The sequence below is a fragment of the Oncorhynchus mykiss genome, chromosome 21, assembly GCF_013265735.2.
Source record: "Oncorhynchus mykiss isolate Arlee chromosome 21, USDA_OmykA_1.1, whole genome shotgun sequence".
Lineage (NCBI taxonomy): Eukaryota > Metazoa > Chordata > Actinopteri > Salmoniformes > Salmonidae > Oncorhynchus > Oncorhynchus mykiss.
The window spans coordinates 62138046-62156812 of NC_048585.1; the positions used below are offsets into that span (position 1 = coordinate 62138046).

At 46.1% G+C, this 18767-nt stretch overlaps 1 protein-coding gene across 1 annotated transcript in view; it reads right to left on the reverse strand.

Annotated features, from left to right (window-relative positions):
* Window positions 1-16922: 16922 nt before the first annotated feature.
* Window positions 16923-18767, reverse strand: part of lratb.1 (lecithin retinol acyltransferase b, tandem duplicate 1) — a 60784-nt gene continuing 58939 nt past the window's right edge. Inside the window, exons 19-20 of the mRNA XM_036958356.1 lie at window positions 18193-18283; window positions 16923-17432 (exon numbers count right to left, since the gene is read on the reverse strand). Of these exons, the coding sequence (XP_036814251.1) occupies window positions 17358-17432; window positions 18193-18283 (166 nt within the window). The 3' untranslated portion in view covers window positions 16923-17357. The remainder of the gene's footprint in view (window positions 17433-18192; window positions 18284-18767) is intronic.

Genomic DNA, 18767 nt, shown 5'->3' on the forward strand with positions numbered 1-18767 from the left:
CTTTAACCCTGTAAATAGGGCCATTTGGGGAACATTAACCCTGTAAATATGGCCATTTGGGAACTTTAACCCTGTAAATAGGGCCATTTGAGGAACTTTAACCCTGTAAATAGGGCCATTTGGGAACTTTAACCCTGTAAATAGGGCCATTTGGGAACTTTAACCCTGTAAATATGGTCATCTGGGAACTTTAACCCTGTAAATAGGGCCATTTGGGAACTTTAACCCTGTAAATATGGCCATTTGGGAACTTTAACCCTGTAAATAGGGCCATTTGGGAACTTTAACCCTGTAAATATGGCCATTTGGGAACTTTAACCCTGTAAATATGGTCATCTGGGAACTTTAACCCTGTAAATAGGGCCATTTGGGAACTTTAACCCTGTTAATAGGGCCATTTGGGGAACTTTAACCCTGTAAATATGGCCATTTGGGAACTTTAACCCTGTAAATAGGGCCATTTGGGAACTTTAACCCTGTAAAATGTTCCAGTAATGTTGTTTTTAGAACAGTTATTTGTCACTGATATGAAAGTTATGTTGCTTATGTCTCCAAGCGATGTGTTTTAACATTCAGAGCAAGAGTCGGAGCTCCTAGTGTAACCGATGTGAAATGGCTAGCTTGTTAGCGGTGGTGCGCGCTAATAGCGTTTCAATCGGGTGACGTGACTCGTTCTGAGACCTTGAAGTAGTTATTCCCCTTTGCTCTGCAAGAGCCGCGGCTTTTGTGGCGCGTTGGGTAACGATGCTTCGAGGGTGGCTGTTGTTGATGTGTGCAGAGGGTCCCTGGTTCGGGCCCAGGTAGGGGCAAGGAGAGGGACGGAAGCTACACTGTTACACTAACAAAACTCCACCAGGCAGAAGATACTATCGTCAATAGGCGCTAAAACAGTTAGCAGCTATGAATGTGTTAGTAAGCTTTCCATTTTAACTCAAAAGCAGGTCTTAATTTGCATATAAAACAAGTGCACAGAAGGTGCAAACAACGACGTGTCAATTGCCATCTACATGGAGCGTCAAGAAAACTGACCAATAAATCACAATGGCTATTTGAGTCTTGACTTAATTAGCGTTAGCATCCAAAATGCTACACAAACAAAATGTTCTTATTGAGTGAATTCCTTTTCTGTTTCCTTCTTCAATGTGATATCATTTTGTTCTCAAGATTTCTCATTGAGGCATACTTTCTTGGATCGTTTTTGGAGTTTGTTCCACTAACCATAGAGTTTGCTAGAGGGGACACCTGGTACGGGTGTCCTCACCATAGAGTTTACTAGAGGGGACACATGGTACGGGTGTCCTCACCATAGAGTTTACTAGAGGGGACACCTGGTATGAATGTCCTCACCATAGAGTTTACTAGAGGGGACACCTGGTACGAATGTCCTCACCATAGAGTTTACTAGAGGGGACACCTGGTATGAATGTCCTCACCATTGAGTTTACTAGAGGGGAACCTGGTATAAATGTCCTCACCATAGAGTTTACTAGAGGGGACACCTGGTACGAATGTCCTCACCATAGAGTTTACTAGAGGGGACACCTGGTACGAATGTCCTCACCATATAGTTTACTAGAGGGGACACTTGGTATGAATGTCCTCACCATTGAGTTTACTAGAGGGGACACCTGGTATGAATGTCCTCACCATAGAGTTTACTAGAGGGGATACCTGGTATGAATGTCCTCACCATAGAGTTTACTAGAGGGGACACCTGGTATGAATGTCCTCACCATTGAGTTTACTAGAGGGGAACCTGGTATAAATGTCCTCACCATAGAGTTTACTAGAGGGGACACCTGGTACGAATGTCCTCACCATAGAGTTTACTAGAGGGGACACCTGGTACGAATGTCCTCACCATATAGTTTACTAGAGGGGACACTTGGTATGAATGTCCTCACCATTGAGTTTACTAGAGGGGATACCTGGTATGAATGTCCTCACCATAGAGTTTACTAGAGGGGACACCTGGTACGAATGTCCTCACCATAGAGTTTACTAGAGGGGACACCTGGTATGAATGTCCTCACCATAGAGTTTACTAGAGGGGACACCTGGTACGAATGTCCCAACCATAGAGTTTACTAGAGGGGACACCTGGTACTCCACCTCAATGCCTCAGACCGGGGTAATGATGAACAGTACGGCAGTACAACGTTTGAAGTTCACATTTTGAATTTTTAATCTAAACATACAAGTTCCTCAAACAGTACGTGGCTGTGTGGATAGAAATTCCCCCGTATGTTTGCCATCTTACTTCCCCCAGCAGTCGGGGATTCAATTCCCACTTACGCCTGTCCGACTGTCATTCTTTCACCGTCTCCTCCTGCTTCTAATCTGTCTAAACAAAACACAGATTTTCCCTAGGCGCTATTCAGACTTGACATAAGTCCATGTTTTATTGAGTCCATGTTAAGTCTACATCTCTCAAGTCTGAATCGGGGCCCGATGTGTTATTGTAACAATGGCCCAGCGCGTGTCACTGATTGGCTGAGTGAAGAGCTCTATTCAATCTGCATCCAGGAAGTTCAGCTTCACAGCGTGATTGAAATGTGAAGGCAACGTCCCAGCTTCAGTGGCGACTACATTCACGGTGAACGTTGGCTCCATGTAAAATGACATTTCCATCACTCCACCTGCAACGGTTGAATAGAGCCCCAAGGCAATGTTCTGACAAGACTCGCATCAATACCAGTGTGATAAAGGCCTCCTCTTGCCCCTCATCTCCGCTATCACTCACATAGCCCTAAACATTTTGATGGTAACAAATTATTGTATCGTTTTTATAATCTCACAACGGGCCTGGCGACTGTAGACCATAGTTAGTATCAAAGTATTCAATTCCCAGTGTCTCCTTTAAAATGTTAGACAAAATATTGACTGAAAATCATCATCAATCAATTTTTATGCTTTTAAACATTTGCAATTTAAAACCATTTGATTGTATGAGAGACACAGTTTGCCAAAATATTATTTTTGTGTATTGATGCTGACTTTTACATGCACTGAAACACCAACAAATGTTTTCACAACACTCTCTTTGGGTGTTTGAGAACTTCCATTCGGTTTTGAAATCCATTCAGTGTATCATATGACTGACATTGGGTTGCACTTCTTTTCATGGTTTTAAACAATGATGGTGTTTTGAGTCTTTCTAATTAAAACAATTCTGATATTTTTAATTGTTCTAAATGTTCTAGTTCTGATAGTTCTAAACGTTCTAGTTCTGATAGTTCTAGTTCTGATACGTTCTTTTTCTAAACATTATACTTCTTATAGTTCTAAATGGTCTAATTCTGATAGTTCTAAACGTTCTACTTCTTATAGTTCTGATAGTTCTAAACGTTCTACTTCTTATAGTTCTGATAGTTCTACTTCTTATAGTTCTGATAGTTCTAAACGTTCTACATCTGATAGTTCTAAATGTTCTACATCTGATAGTTCTGATAGTTCTAAACGTTCTACTTCTTATAGTTCTGATAGTTCTAAACGTTCTACTTCTGATAGTTCTGATAGTTCTAAACGTTCTACTTCTTATAGTTCTGATAGTTCTAAACGTTCTACATCTGATAGTTCTGATAGTTCTAAACGTTCTACTTCTTATAGTTCTGATAGTTCTACTTCTTATAGTTCTGATAGTTCTAAACGTTCTACATCTGATAGTTCTTAACATTCTAACTGTTCTATTTATCATAATTATAAACGTTCTAGTTTTGAAAGTTCTGTGGTCGAATGCAGAATCTCATTGTGGTTGAAGACGGATGGAAGCCACAGTATGTACACACACATACTGAAACAAATACACACACACATACTGAAACAAATACACACACACATACTGAAACAAATACACACACACATACTGAAACAAATACACACACACATACTGAAACAAATACACACACACACATACTGAAACAAATACACACACACATACTGAAACAAATACACACACACATACTGAAACAAATACACACACACGCACACTAAAACAAACACACACCCCCACACACACACGTGCATGCACGCAAACATCCCACGTGCGCGCATGCAAACACACACACACACACACACACACACCACAGAATGTCCTAGCCGAGTTGAGAACTAATCTATGGGGTCGTTCCCATGAAAATAAAAAGACTGATGTCTCATTTAAAGGAGAAAATAAGAACATAACAAATGAAAGAAGGAATTAATTTCACCAAAACTTTGTCTCATTTATGTCAACCGGAACACCGTTGTCTTCAGCTTGTGCCTCGAAACACCAACAACGTTTCCGTTTCTATAGTTACGTGATAAAGACTATTTAAAAATGCGAAACGACCAAATGTCGGCCATTATACTTTCATAACTGATAAAAATTCTGTGTCCCCCCCGTATGATATTCCTAAAAAAAATATATATATATATTAGGCCATAGCCCAAGAACAGCTATACATGATTTCATGAATAGCAACAAATAGACACAACACTGTTGCACACTCTTTAATAAAATACTCAAAAACACATTATCGACACGAGCTGTGTTTACACAGGCAGCCCAAAACCTGCCCACGGATACCGCACCTGCCCCGCCAAACCCCGCTGACGCACGCACCTACACACTCCACACCCTACTACCACCACCTAGCTGCATCACAGCTACTGTACACTAATGCAGTACTATTGTGAGTTAGAGTTCTACAGAACACACTCTGTTCACTGTTAGAGTTCTACAGAACACACTCTGTTCACTGTTAGTAGAGTTCTACAGAACACACTCTGTTCACTGTTAGAGTTCTACAGAACACACTCTGTTCACTGTTAGAGTTCTACAGAACACACTCTGTTCACTGTTAGAGTTCTACAGAACACACTCTGTTCACTGTTAGAGTTCTACAGAACACACTCTGTTCACTGTTAGTAGAGTTCTACAGAACACACTCTGTTCACTGTTAGAGTTCTACAGAACACACACTGTTCACTGTTAGAGTTCTACAGAACACACTCTGTTCACTGTTAGAGCTCTACAGAACACACTCTGTTCATTGTTAGAGTTCTACAGAACACACTCTGTTCACTGTTAGAGTTCTACAGAACACACTCTGTTCACTGTTAGAGTTCTATAGAACACACTCTGTTCACTGTTAGAGCTCTACAGAACACACTCTGTTCACTGTTAGAGTTCTACAGAACACACTCTGTTCACTGTTAGAGTTCTACAGAACACACTCTGTTCACTGTTAGTAGAGTTCTACAGAACACACACTGTTCACTGTTAGAGTTCTACAGAACACACTCTGTTCACTGTTAGAGCTCTACAGAACACACTCTGTTCACTGTTAGAGTTCTACAGAACACACTCTAGTAGTAGAAGTACTTAGTCCCACAGTAAAGTAGCAGCAGTACTTAGTCCCACAGTAAAGTAGTAGAGGTATTTAGTCCCACAGTAAAGTAGTAGTCAGTACTACGTCCCACAGTAAAGTTGTAGACAGTACTACGTCCCACAGTAAAGTTGTAGACAGGACTACGTCCCACAGTAAAGTTGTAGACAGTACTACGTCCCACAGTAAAGTAGTAGCCAGTACTACGTCCCACAGTAAGGTAGTAGACAGTACTACGTCCCACAGTAAAGTAGTAGACAGTACTACGTCCCACAGTAAAGTAGTAGACGGTCCCACTGTAAAGTAGTAGACAGTACTATGTCCCACAGTAAAGTAGTAGAGAGTCCCACAGTAAAGTAGGAGACAGTCCCACAGTAAAGTAGTAGCCAGTACCACGTCCCACAGTAAAGTAGTAGACACTACTACGTCCCACAGTAAAGTAGTAGACAGTCCCACAGTAAAGTAGTACACAGTACTACATCCCACAGTAAAGTAGTAGACGGAACTACGTCCCACAGTAAAGTAGTAGTCAGAACTACGTCCCACAGTAAAGTAGTAGACAGTACTACGTCCCACAGTAAAGTTGTAGACAGTCCCACAGTAAAGTTGTAGACAGTCCCACAGTAAAGTAGTAGACAGTCCCACAGTAAAGTAGTAGACAGTACTACATCCCACAGTAAAGTAGTAGACGGAACTACGTCCCACAGTAAAGTAGTAGTCAGAACTACGTCCCACAGTAAAGTAGTAGACAGTACTACGTCCCACAGTAAAGTTGTAGACAGTCCCACAGTAAAGTTGTAGACAGTCCCACAGTAAAGTAGTAGACAGTCCCACAGTAAAGTAGTAGACAGTACTACGTCCCACAGTAAAGTAGTAGGAGGTCCCACAGTAAAGTTGTAGACAGTCCCACAGTAAAGTAGTAGACAGTCCCACAGTAAAGTAGTAGTTGGGAATAAGTCCCACAGTAAAGTAGTAGACAGTCCCACAGTAAAGTTGTAGACAGTACTAAGTCCCACAGGAAAGTGGTAGCCAGCATTACTAAAGACAACACAGTGAACCAGGAAAAAGAGACACCATTAGGATGTCTTTCTCAGTGGCCATAGTCATGTAGCCTCTAGGTGTTGTTGTCATCGGCATGAACAAATGGTGTAACAAAGGGGCTGGGCTGGGGGGGGTGTAAACAAAGGGCCTGGGCTGGGGGGGGATGTAAACAAAGGGCCTGGGCTGGGGGGGATGTAAACAAAGGGCCTGGGCTGGGGGGGGATGTAAAGGGGGGGGTGTAACAAAGGGCCTGGGCTGGGGAGGGGGGGTGTAACAAAGGGCCTGGGCTGGGGAGGGGGGGGTGTAACAAAGGGCCTGGGCTGGGGGGGGGGGGGGGGGTGTAACAAAGGGCCTGGGCTGGGGGGGGGGGGGTGTAACACAGGGCCTGGGCTGGGGGGGGGGGGGGGGGGGGGGGGTGTAACAAAGGGCCTGGGCTGGGGGGGGGGGGTGTAACACAGGGCCTGGGCTGGGGAGGGGGGGTGTAACAAAGGGCCTGGGCTGGAGGGGGGGGTGTAACAAAGGGCCTGGGCTGGGGGGGGGGGGTGTAACAAAGGGCCTGGGCTGGAGGGGGGGGTGTAACAAAGGGCCTGGGCTGGGGAGGGGGGGTGTAACAAAGGGCCTGGCCTGGAGGGGGGGGTGTAACAAAGGGCCTGGGCTGGAGGGGGGGGGTGTAACAAAGGGCCTGGGCTGGGGAGGGGGGGGTGTAACAAAGGGCCTGGGCTGGGGAGGGGGGGGTGTAACAAAGGGCCTGGGCTGGGGGGGGGGGGGGTGTAACAAAGGGCCTGGGCTGGGGGGGGGGGGGTGTAACAAAGGGCCTGGGCTGGGGGGGGGGGGGTTTAACAAAGGGCCTGGGCTGGGGGGGGGGGGGGTGTAAACAAAGGGCCTGGGCTGGGCTGGGGATGTAAACAAAGGGCCTGGGCTGGGCTGGGCTGGGGGGGGATGTAAACAAAGGGCCTGGGCTGGGGGGGGATGTAAACAAAGGGCCTGGGCTGGGGGGGGATGTAAACAAAGGGCCTGGGCTGGGGGGGGATGTAAACAAAGGGCCTGGGCTGGGGGGGGGATGTAAACAAAGGGCCTGGGCTGGGGGGGGGATGTAAACAAAGGGCCTGGGCTGGGGGGGGGGGGGGGGTGTAACAAAGGGCCTGGGCTGGGGGGGGGGGGTGTAAACAAAGGGCCTGGGCTGGGGGGGGGGGGTGTAACAAAGGGCCTGGGCTGGGGGGGGTGTAACAAAGAGCCTGGGCTGGGGGGGGGGGGGGGGGATGTAAACAAAGGGCCTGGGCTGGGGGGGGGGGGGGGGGGTGTAAACAAAGGGCCTGGGCTGGGGGGGGGGGGGGGGTGTAACAAAGGGCGGTTTTGCCAGAGCGTTGGGGAAGGTGGATGGACGTAAACATCTGCCTTTGATTTGAAAGGTTGTACGTTTTTAAATCTATCAATAGAAAGTTGTTTTTGGATATTTTTGTTTTAAGCCCAAACTTTAACCCTTAGCTAAACCATCCTAACCTTTAACCCTTAGCTAAACCATCCTAACCTTTAACCCTTAGATAAACCATCCTAACCTTTAACCCTTAGCTAAACCATCCTAACCTTTAACCCTTAGCTAAACCATCCTAACCTTTAACCCTTAGCTAAACCTTTCAGAGTTAAACTAAACATAACCCTACTTCGAAATGTGACGTTTGCAACAACTTAGAAATTTCAACATTGATGAAACATTTCTGACGTGAGACTGTGAGATCTAGTTAGATAGCCTGATATGAAGAAAGAAAAACCTCTAGATGTTTATTTGACATTTATAAGGTATCGTTTTCTCTTTATTCAACCAGCCAGCCAACTGCCCTTCATTCACACAATATTTCATGACCTTAAATCCACCCGCGGATATAACCACGCATCACACACACACAAGTTGAGAAGTCAGAGCAGTTCAAGGGAGATAAATGTCATCCGTCATCATCCCTTTCAGTTATCCCCAACACACTCACACAACAATCTGTCTAACACACTCACACAGCGATCTGTCTAACACACTCACACAACGATCTGTCTAACACACTCACACAGCGATCTGTACAGCGATCTGTCTAACACACTCACACAGCGATCTGTCTAACACACTCACACAGCAATCTGTCTAACACACTCATACAGCGATCTGTCTAACACACTCACACAACGATCTGTCTAACACACTCACACAGCGATCTGTCTAACACACTCACACAACGATCTGTCTAACACACTCACACAGCGATCTGTACAGCGATCTGTCTAACACACTCACACAGCGATCTGTCTAACACACTCACACAGCAATCTGTCTAACACACTCATACAGCGATCTGTCTAACACACTCACACAGCGATCTGTCTAACACACTCACACAGCGATCTGTCTAACACACTCACACAGCGATCTGTCTAACACACTCACACAGCGATCTGTCTAACACACTCACACAGCGATCTGTCTAACACACTCACACAGCGATCTGTCTAACACACTCACACAACGATCTGTCTAACACACTCACACAACGATCTGTCTAACACACTCACACAGCGATCTGTCTAACACACTCACACAGCGATCTGTCTAACACACTCACACAGCGATCTGTCTAACACACTCACACAGCGATCTGTCTAACACACTCACACAGCGATCTGTCTAACACACTCACACAACGATCTGTCTAACACACTCACACAGCGATCTGTCTAACACACTCACACAACGATCTGTCTAACACACTCACACAACGATCTGTCTAACACACTCACACAGCGATCTGTCTAACACACTCACACAGCGATCTGTACAGCGATCTGTCTAACACACTCACACAGCGATCTGTACAGCGATCTGTCTAACACACTCACACAGCGATCTGTCTAACACACTCACACAGCGATCTGTCTAACACACTCACACAGCGATCTGTCTAACACACTCACACAACGATCTGTCTAACACACTCACACAGCGATCTGTCTAACACACTCACACAACGATCTGTCTAACACACTCACACAGCGATCTGTCTAACACACTCACACAGCGATCTGTCTAACACACTCACACAGCGATCTGTACAGCGATCTGTCTAACACACTCACACAGCGATCTGTACAGCGATCTGTCTAACACACTCACACAGCGATCTGTCTAACACACTCACACAGCGATCTGTCTAACACACTCACACAGCGATCTGTCTAACACACTCACACAGCGATCTGTCTAACACACTCACACAGCGATCTGTCTAACACACTCACACAGCGATCTGTCTAACACACTCACACAGCGATCTGTCTAACACACTCACACAACGATCTGTCTAACACACTCACACAACGATCTGTCTAACACACTCACACAACGATCTGTCTAACACACTCACACAGCGATCTGTCTAACACACTCACACAACGATCTGTCTAACACACTCACACAACGATCTGTCTAACACACTCACACAGCGATCTGTCTAACACACTCACACAGCGATCTGTACAGCGATCTGTCTAACACACTCACACAGCGATCTGTACAGCGATCTGTCTAACACACTCACACAGCGATCTGTCTAACACACTCACACAGCGATCTGTCTAACACACTCACACAGCGATCTGTCTAACACACTCACACAGCGATCTGTCTAACACACTCACACAACGATCTGTCTAACACACTCACACAGCGATCTGTCTAACACACTCACACAACGATCTGTCTAACACACTCACACAGCGATCTGTCTAACACACTCACACAGCGATCTGTCTAACACACTCACACAGCGATCTGTACAGCGATCTGTCTAACACACTCACACAGCGATCTGTCTAACACACTCACACAGCGATCTGTCTAACACACTCACACAGCGATCTGTCTAACACACTCACACAACGATCTGTCTAACACACTCACACAGCGATCTGTCTAACACACTCACACAACGATCTGTCTAACACACTCACACAGCGATCTGTCTAACACACTCACACAGCGATCTGTCTAACACACTCACACAGCGATCTGTACAGCGATCTGTCTAACACACTCACACAGCGATCTGTACAGCGATCTGTCTAACACACTCACACAGCGATCTGTCTAACACACTCACACAGCGATCTGTCTAACACACTCACACAGCGATCTGTCTAACACACTCACACAGCGATCTGTCTAACACACTCACACAGCGATCTGTCTAACACACTCACACAGCGATCTGTCTAACACACTCACACAGCGATCTGTCTAACACACTCACACAACGATCTGTCTAACACACTCACACAACGATCTGTCTAACACACTCACACAACGATCTGTCTAACACACTCACACAACGATCTGTCTAACACACTCACACAGCGATCTGTCTAACACACTCACACAGCGATCTGTCTAACACACTCACACAGCGATCTGTCTAACACACTCACACAACGATCTGTCTAACACACTCACACAGCGATCTGTCTAACACACTCACACAGCGATCTGTCTAACACACTCACACAGCGATCTGTCTAACACACTCACACAACGATCTGTCTAACACACTCACACAGCGATCTGTCTAACACACTCACAACGATCTGTCTAACACACTCACACAACGATCTGTCCAACACACTCACACAACGATCTGTCTAACACACAAACACACCGATCTGTCTCCCATACACACACACACACAATCTGTCCCACAAACACACTGATCTGTCTCACACACACTGATCTGTCTCTCACACACTGATCTGTCTCACACACACACACAGGTCTGTCTCACACTCACACACCAATCTGTCTCTCACACACACTCTTTTCTGACTGGCCTTCCTCCTTTTAATCCTTTTAACTTGTCACTCCTGTCAACAGCTGGACCTTTTGGTCCTGGACTTCCTGTGTCAAAGACTGGAGACAGCTAATGAGCTCCAGGGCTTTATGACTGACACCACACACACACAGACACACACACACACACACACAAAGCATAGAGACTTGTGAGACAGTCGGTATGAACTGGATGATCTCCGTTCGAGACTATCCTACCAACGGGACATTCAAAACTATTATAACTTATGTTTCACCGAGTCGTGGCTGAACGAGGACACGGATAATATAGAACTGTCTGGGTTTTCCGTGCATCGGCAAGACAGAACAGCTACGTCTGATAAGATGAGGGGTGGGGGTGGGTGTCTATTTGTCAATAACAGCTGGTGTGCGATGTCTAATATTTAAGGAAGTCTTGAGGTATTGCTCGCCTGAGGTAGAGTACCTCATGATAAGCTGTAGACCACACTATTTATCAAGAGAGTTTCCATCTATATTCTTCGTAGCCGTCTATTTAACAGCACAAACCGATGCTAGCACTAAGACAGCACTCAACTAGCTGTATACGGCCATAAGCAAACAAGAAAATGCTCATCCAGAATTGCCTCTCCTAGAGGCCGGAGACTTTAATGCAGGCAAACTTAAATCTGTTTTACCTAATTTCTACCAGCATGTCACATGTTCAACCAGAGGAAAACAAATCCTAGACCACCTTTACTCCACACACAGAGACACATCCAAAGCTCTCCCTCGCCCTCCATTTTACAAATCTGACTGTAATTCTATCCTCCTGATTCCTGCTTACAAGCTAAAACTAAAGCAGGAAGTACCAGTGACTCGCTCAATATGGAAGTGGTCAGATGATGCGGATGCTACAGGATTATTTTGCAGCACAGACTGGAATATGTTCCTGGATTCATCCAATGGCATTGAGGAGTACACCACCTCAGTCATCGGCTTCATAAATAAGTGCATCGACGACGTCGTCCTCACAGTGACCGTACGTACAAATCCCAACCAGAAGCCATGGATTACAGGCAACATCCGCACCGAGCTAAAGGCTAGAGCTGCCACTTATAAGGAGCGGGACACTAATCCAAACGCTTATAAGAAATCCTGCTATGCCCTGCGACGAATCATCAAACAGGCAGTGTCAAAACAGAACTAAGATTGAAGATTGCCTAAATGACTACCGCCCTGTAGCACTCACATCAGTAGCAATGAAGTGCTTTGAAAGGCTGGTCATGGCTCACATCAACACCATCATCCCAGAAACCCTAGACCCACTCCAATTTGCATTCCGCCCCAACAGATCCACAGATGATGCAATCTCAATCGCACTCCATACTGCCCTTTCCCACCTGGAAAAAAGGAGCACTTACGTGAGAATGCTGTTCATTGACTACAGCTCAACGTTCAACACCATAGTGCCCTCAAAGCTCATCACTAAGCTAAGGATCCTGGGACTAAACACCTCCCTCTGCAACTGGATCCTGGACTTCCTGATGGGCCGTCCCCCAGGTGGTGAGGGTAGGCAGCAACACATCTGCCACACTGATCGGGGGTCCCTCAGGGGTGTGTGCTCAGTCCCCTCCTGTACTCCCTGTTCATCCACGACTGCACGGCCAAGAATGACTCCAACACCATCATTAAGTTTGCTGAAGACACAACAGTGGTAGGCCTGATCACCGTCAACGAAGAGACAGCCTATAGGGGGCAGCATGGTGCCAGGACAACAACCACTCCCTCAACATGAAACAAAGGAGCTGATTGTGGACTACAGGAAAAGGAGGGCCAAACACTCCCCCATTCACATCGACAGGGCTGTAGTGGAGCGGGTCTATAGTTTCAACTTCCTTGGTGTTCACATCACCAACAAACTATCATGGTCCAAACACACCAAGACAGTCGTGAAGAGGGCACGACAACACCTTTTTCCCCTCAGGAGACTGAAAAGATTTAGCATGGGTCCCCAGATCCTCAAAAGGTTCTACAGCTGCACCTTCGAGAGCATCCTGACCGGTTGCATCACCGCCTGGTATGGGTCCCCAGATAAATGCCCAAATAAATGCTTCACAGAGTTCAAGTAACAGACACATCTCAATATCAGCTGTTCAGAGGAGACTACGTGAATCAGACCTTCATGGTCGAATTACTGCAAAGAAAACACTACTAAAAGGACACCAATAAGAAGAGACTTGCTTTGGCCAAGAAACACACGCAAAATGACATTAGACTGGTGGAAATCTGTCCTTTGGTCTGATGAGTCCTAATTTGAGAGTTTTGGTTGCAACCGCCTTGTCTTTGTGAGATGCAGAGTAGGTGAACGGATGATCTCCGCAAGTGTGGTTCCAACCGTGAAGCATGGAGGAAGAGGTGTGATGGTGCTTTGCTGGTGACACTGTCAGTGAGTTATTTAGAATTCAAGGCACACTTAACCAGCATGGCTACCACAGCATTCTGCAGCGAAATGCCATCCCATCTGGTTTGCGGGATGTGGGACTATCATTAGTTTTTCAACAGGACAATCACCCAACACACCTCCAGGATGTGTAAGGGGTGTTTGACCAAGAAGGAGAGTGATTGAGTGCTGCATCAGATGACCTAGCCTCCACAATCACCGACCTGAACCCGATTGAAATGGTTTGGGATGAGTTGGACTGCAGAGAGAAGGAAAAGCAGCCAACAAGTGCTCAGCATATGTGGGAACTCCTTCAAGACTGTTGGAAAAAAATTCCAAGTGAAGGTGGTTGAGAGAATGCCAAGAGTGTGCAAAGCTGACATTAAGCCAAAGGGTGGCTACTTTGAAGAATCTAAAATATATTTTGATTTGTTTAACACTTTCTTGGTTACTACATGATTCCATATGTGTTATTTCAAAGTTTTGATGTCTTCACTATTATTCTAGTGAATAATACTGCAATAGAACTGGGAGTCATTCTGCTTTTAATATAACTGGGATTCATTCTGTCTTTAATAGAACTGGGAGTCATTCTGTCTTTAATAGAACTGGGAGTCATTCTGTCTTTACTGTAATAGAACTGGGAGTCATTATGTCTATACTGTAATAGAACTGGGAGTCATTCTGTCTTTAATAGAACTGGGAGTCATTCTGACTTTACTGTAATAGAACTGGGAGTCAGTTCTATGCACATTTAAATTAATGGGTACCTACACTAAAAAAAACTACAGTTCTTACATTTTTTCAAGCCCTCAAAAGTGGTCTCCTGATGCCGTTTATTGTTATTGACCTAGAACATACAATTCCGTGGTATTTTGTTTAAGTTTTTTTAAAGTAGATTTATATGTTTCACCAGTGGGCATTAGCCTACTGCATGCTATAGACCCACCCACTGGGGAGCCAGGCCCAGCCAATCATAATTTGCTTTTCCCAACAAAAGGGCTTTATTACAGACATAAATACTCCTCAGTTTCATCGGCTGTCTGTGGCTGGTCTCAGACGACCTCACAGGTGAAGAAGCCTGTGGTCCTGGGTCACACGTGGTCTGCGGTTGCGAGGCAGTTTGGACGTACTGCCAAATTCTCTAAAATGACGTTGGAGGTGGCTTATGGTAGAGAAATGTACATTACATTCTATGGCATCATCTCTGGTGGACATTCCTGCAGTCAACATGCCAAATGCACGCTCCCCCAAAACTTGAGACATATGTGGCATTGTTTTGTGTCAAAACTGCACATTTGAGTGGTATTTCAGTGTCCCCAGCACAAGGTGCACATGTGTAATGATCATGCTGTTTAATCAGCATATTGATATGAGTGGTATTTTAGTGTCCCCAGCACAAGGTGCACATGTGTAATGATCATGCCGTTTAATCAGCTTCTTGATATGCCACACCTGGCAGGAGGATGGATTTTTATTGGCGAAGGAGAAATGTTCACTAACAGGGATGTCAACAAATGTAGGCCCAACATTGAAGAGAATGGAACATTCCAGGGATCTTTTGATTACATTTTGCGTTTATCTTTTTGTTCAGTATACTGTAGGTTGAAGCATTCATTCTATTGATTTAATGACATTCTGTTGAGCAAGAGTTTATTTAGTCTTCTAGGGCAGGGTTTGGTTAGGGTCTGGTTAGGGTCTGGAGGGGTTAGGGTCTGGTTAGGGTCTGGTGGGGGTTAGGGTCTGGTTAGGGTTAGGGTCTGGAGGGGTTAGGGTTTGGTTAGGGTCTGGTTAGGGTTTGGTTAGGGTCTGGAGGGGTTAGGGTCTGGTTAGGGTCTGGTGGGGGTTAGGGTCTGGTTAGGGTCTGGTGGGGTTAGGGTCTGGTGGGGTTAGGGTCTGGTGGGGTTAGGGTCTGGAGGGGTTAGGGTTTGGTTAGGGTCTGGTTAGGGTTTGGTTAGGGTCTGGAGGGGTTAGGGTCTGGTGGGGGTTAGGGTCAGGTTAGGGTCTGGTTAGGGTCTGGTAAGGGTTAGGGTCTGGTGAGGTTAGGGTCTGTTTAGGGTCTGGTGGGGTTAGGGTCTGGAGGGGTTAGGGTCTGGTGGGGGTTAGGGTCAGGTTAGGGTCTGGTTAGGGTCTGGTGGGGTTAGGGTCTGGTGGGGTTAGGGTCTGGTGGGGGTTAGGGTCAGGTTAGGGTCTGGTTAGGGTTAGGGTCAGGTTAGGGTTAGGGTCTGGTTAGGGTCTGGTGGGGTTAGGGTCTGGTGGGGGTTAGGGTCTGGTTAGGGTTAGGGTCAGGTTAGGGTCTGGTTAGGGTTAGGGTCTGGTTAGGGTCAGGTTAGGGTTAGGGTCTGGTTAGGGTTAGGGTCTGGTTAGGGCCTGGTTAGGGTCTGGTTAGGGTCTGGTTAGGGTCATTTTCTATATTAGCGGGTCAGGTTAGGGTTAGGGTCTGGTTAGGGTTAGGGTCATTTTCTATATTAGCGGGTCAGGTTAGGGTTAGGGTCTGGTTAGGGTTAGGGTCATTTTCTATATTAGCGGGTCAGGGTCAGGTGTGGGCCTCAGATTTTTCACTTTATCACAGTCAGGCAGTTGTGGAAAGGGTTGTTAACTAAACAGCTGCCACTAGCAGATATTGTTGTATTGTCCCAACCAGTGGTTCTCTCTGTAGAAAACACATAGGCCAAATCCCAAATGGCATCTTATTCCCTATGTAGCCCACATAGGGCTCTAGTCCAAAGTAGTGCACTATATAGGGAATAGGGTGCCATTTGGGATGCATTTGGTAGATGTTGTCCTTTAAAACTCAGCTTGTTGTGTCCTTGGGAAGAATATTTTGAAACGAGAAACTAAAACAAAGGAGCGTTTTTTAAACTTTGTTTCAGAACATCTTCTGTCTCTTTGTACCATCTAGAAATATGTCGTCTGTCCAACGTTGAAGCAAGTGATCCGGAAGTAACAGAATCCTCCTTCAACAGGAAGTGGGCCAGAAGGAACAGAATCCTCCTTCAACAGGAAGTGAGCCAGAAGGAACAGAATCCTCCTTCAACAGGAAGTGAGCCAGAAGGAACATAATCCTCCTTCAACAGGAAGTGAGCCGGAAGGAACAGAATCCTCCTTCAACAGGAAGTAGGAAGAAGGTATATAGCATCAGTATCTTCCTTCCTGTCAGTTTAGTGGTTGTCTGTCCAAATGCACAATAAGATAGACACATAGTTTAATGATACAGAGCATTATCTTCACAAACGGATCTGAGTCACAGCAGTAAGATAGACACATCGTTTAATGATACAGAGCATCAAAAGTAGTGCACTACATAGGGAATAGGGTTCCATAGGGTTCTGGTCTAAAGTAGTGCACTACATAGGGAATAGGGTTCCATAGGGTTCTGGTCTAAAGTAGTGCACTACATAGGGAATAGGGTGGCATAGGGCTCTGATCTAAAGTAGTGCACTACATAGGGAATAGGGTTCCATAGGGTTCTGGTCTAAAGTAGTGCACTACATAGGGAATAGGGTGCATTTGAGATGCAGTTATCTCCACACACAGAGATAACGCCCTCTCTTCCACCCCTGAATCAATGTATGTAGCCAGGATACATCATGACAATTCTCCATTGACAAACAATACATCTCTATATTTCTTCATATATTTGTCCTCTCTCTCTCTCTCTCTGTCTGTCTTTCTCTCTCTCCCCGTCTCAGTCGACCAGAGACTTGAGGTCTGGTAAGCCGGTCAGTTTGAGGTCCAGCAGCATCTGACCATAGGCTTTACCCTAAAGCAGAGAGGAAGAGAGAGAGAGAGAGATTTAACCCCTTTATACTGTAAGCCTTACAGGACTAAATTATGTTCATGTGTTAGCAGAAATCTCACTAAGAATTCACCCTTTTACTGATAGACTAAACAACGCGTGTCTGTGTGTGTGTGTGTGTGTGTGTGTTTGTGTCTGTGCCTGCGTGTGTGTGTGTGTGTGTTTGTGTCTGTGCCTGCGTGTGTGTGTGTGTGTGTGTGTGTGTGTGTTTGTGTCTTTGCCTGCGTGTGTGTGTGTGTGTGTGTGTGTGTGTGTGTGTGTGTGTGTGTGTGTGTGTGTGTGTGTGTGTGTGTGTGTGTGTGTGTGTGTGTGTGTGTGTGTGTGTGTGTGTGTGTGTGTGTGTGTCTGTGTGTGTGTGTGTGTGTGTGTGTGTGTGTTTAACCCTTTGATATAACTCTAGTGAGTTCTAGTGGGCCAATAAAAGGCTTCACATGGCTGTTTTCACCACTGCCTGGGGTCTGACAGAGAAAAGGGGGAATGGAGGGAGAGGGGGGGGGGGTGAAATGGGGAAGGGTTTAACGATAAAAGAAAGGGGGAATTAGGATAGAGGGAGGGAGGGAGGTAAGGAAGGAGGGAAGTGTGGGCCTAAGAGGTCAGAGGTGATGGGTAGAAGGTGAGAGGAATCGGGGGAAAGGGACAGAGGAGAGAAAGGAGTAGGGGGTTGTGGGATACGGGAAAAGAGGTGAGGGGTTATGGTGTGTGTGTGTGTGTGTGTGTGTATTACCTGAGGGTCACAGCGTATCGATGCCACCCCACCGCCTCCCAGAGAGCTTTGCAGGATGAAGTTGAGAGCATGAATCCCTGGTAACTCATAACTACAGGAGAGGAGAGAAGGTAAGAACACACACACACACACACACACACCCACCCACCCACCAGCTCTTGTTAGCATAATCACTGTCAGACGTGGAGCTGTGGTTAGATGCATGAGGAAACAGTCCCAAAAGGCAACCTATTCCCTATATAGTGCACTACTGTTGAAGAGGACCCATTGGGTCATGGTGCACTACATAGGGAATAGGGAATCATTTGGGACTCTGACCTACAGCCCTCCTCCACCCTAGACTGATCCCTTGGTGTGGAGGCTCATTAAAACACATCTGCTGCCTGTTAAATTACCATGGCGACTGGAGACGTCCCCCCCTCCAGTAATACCATGGTCACCCCCCCCCCCCCCCCCCCCCCCCCCCCAGTAATACAATGGTCACCCCCCCCTCTCTCCAGTAATACCATGGTCACCCCCCCCTCTTCCAGTAATACCATGGTCACCCCCCCCCCCTCTCTCCAGTAATACCATGG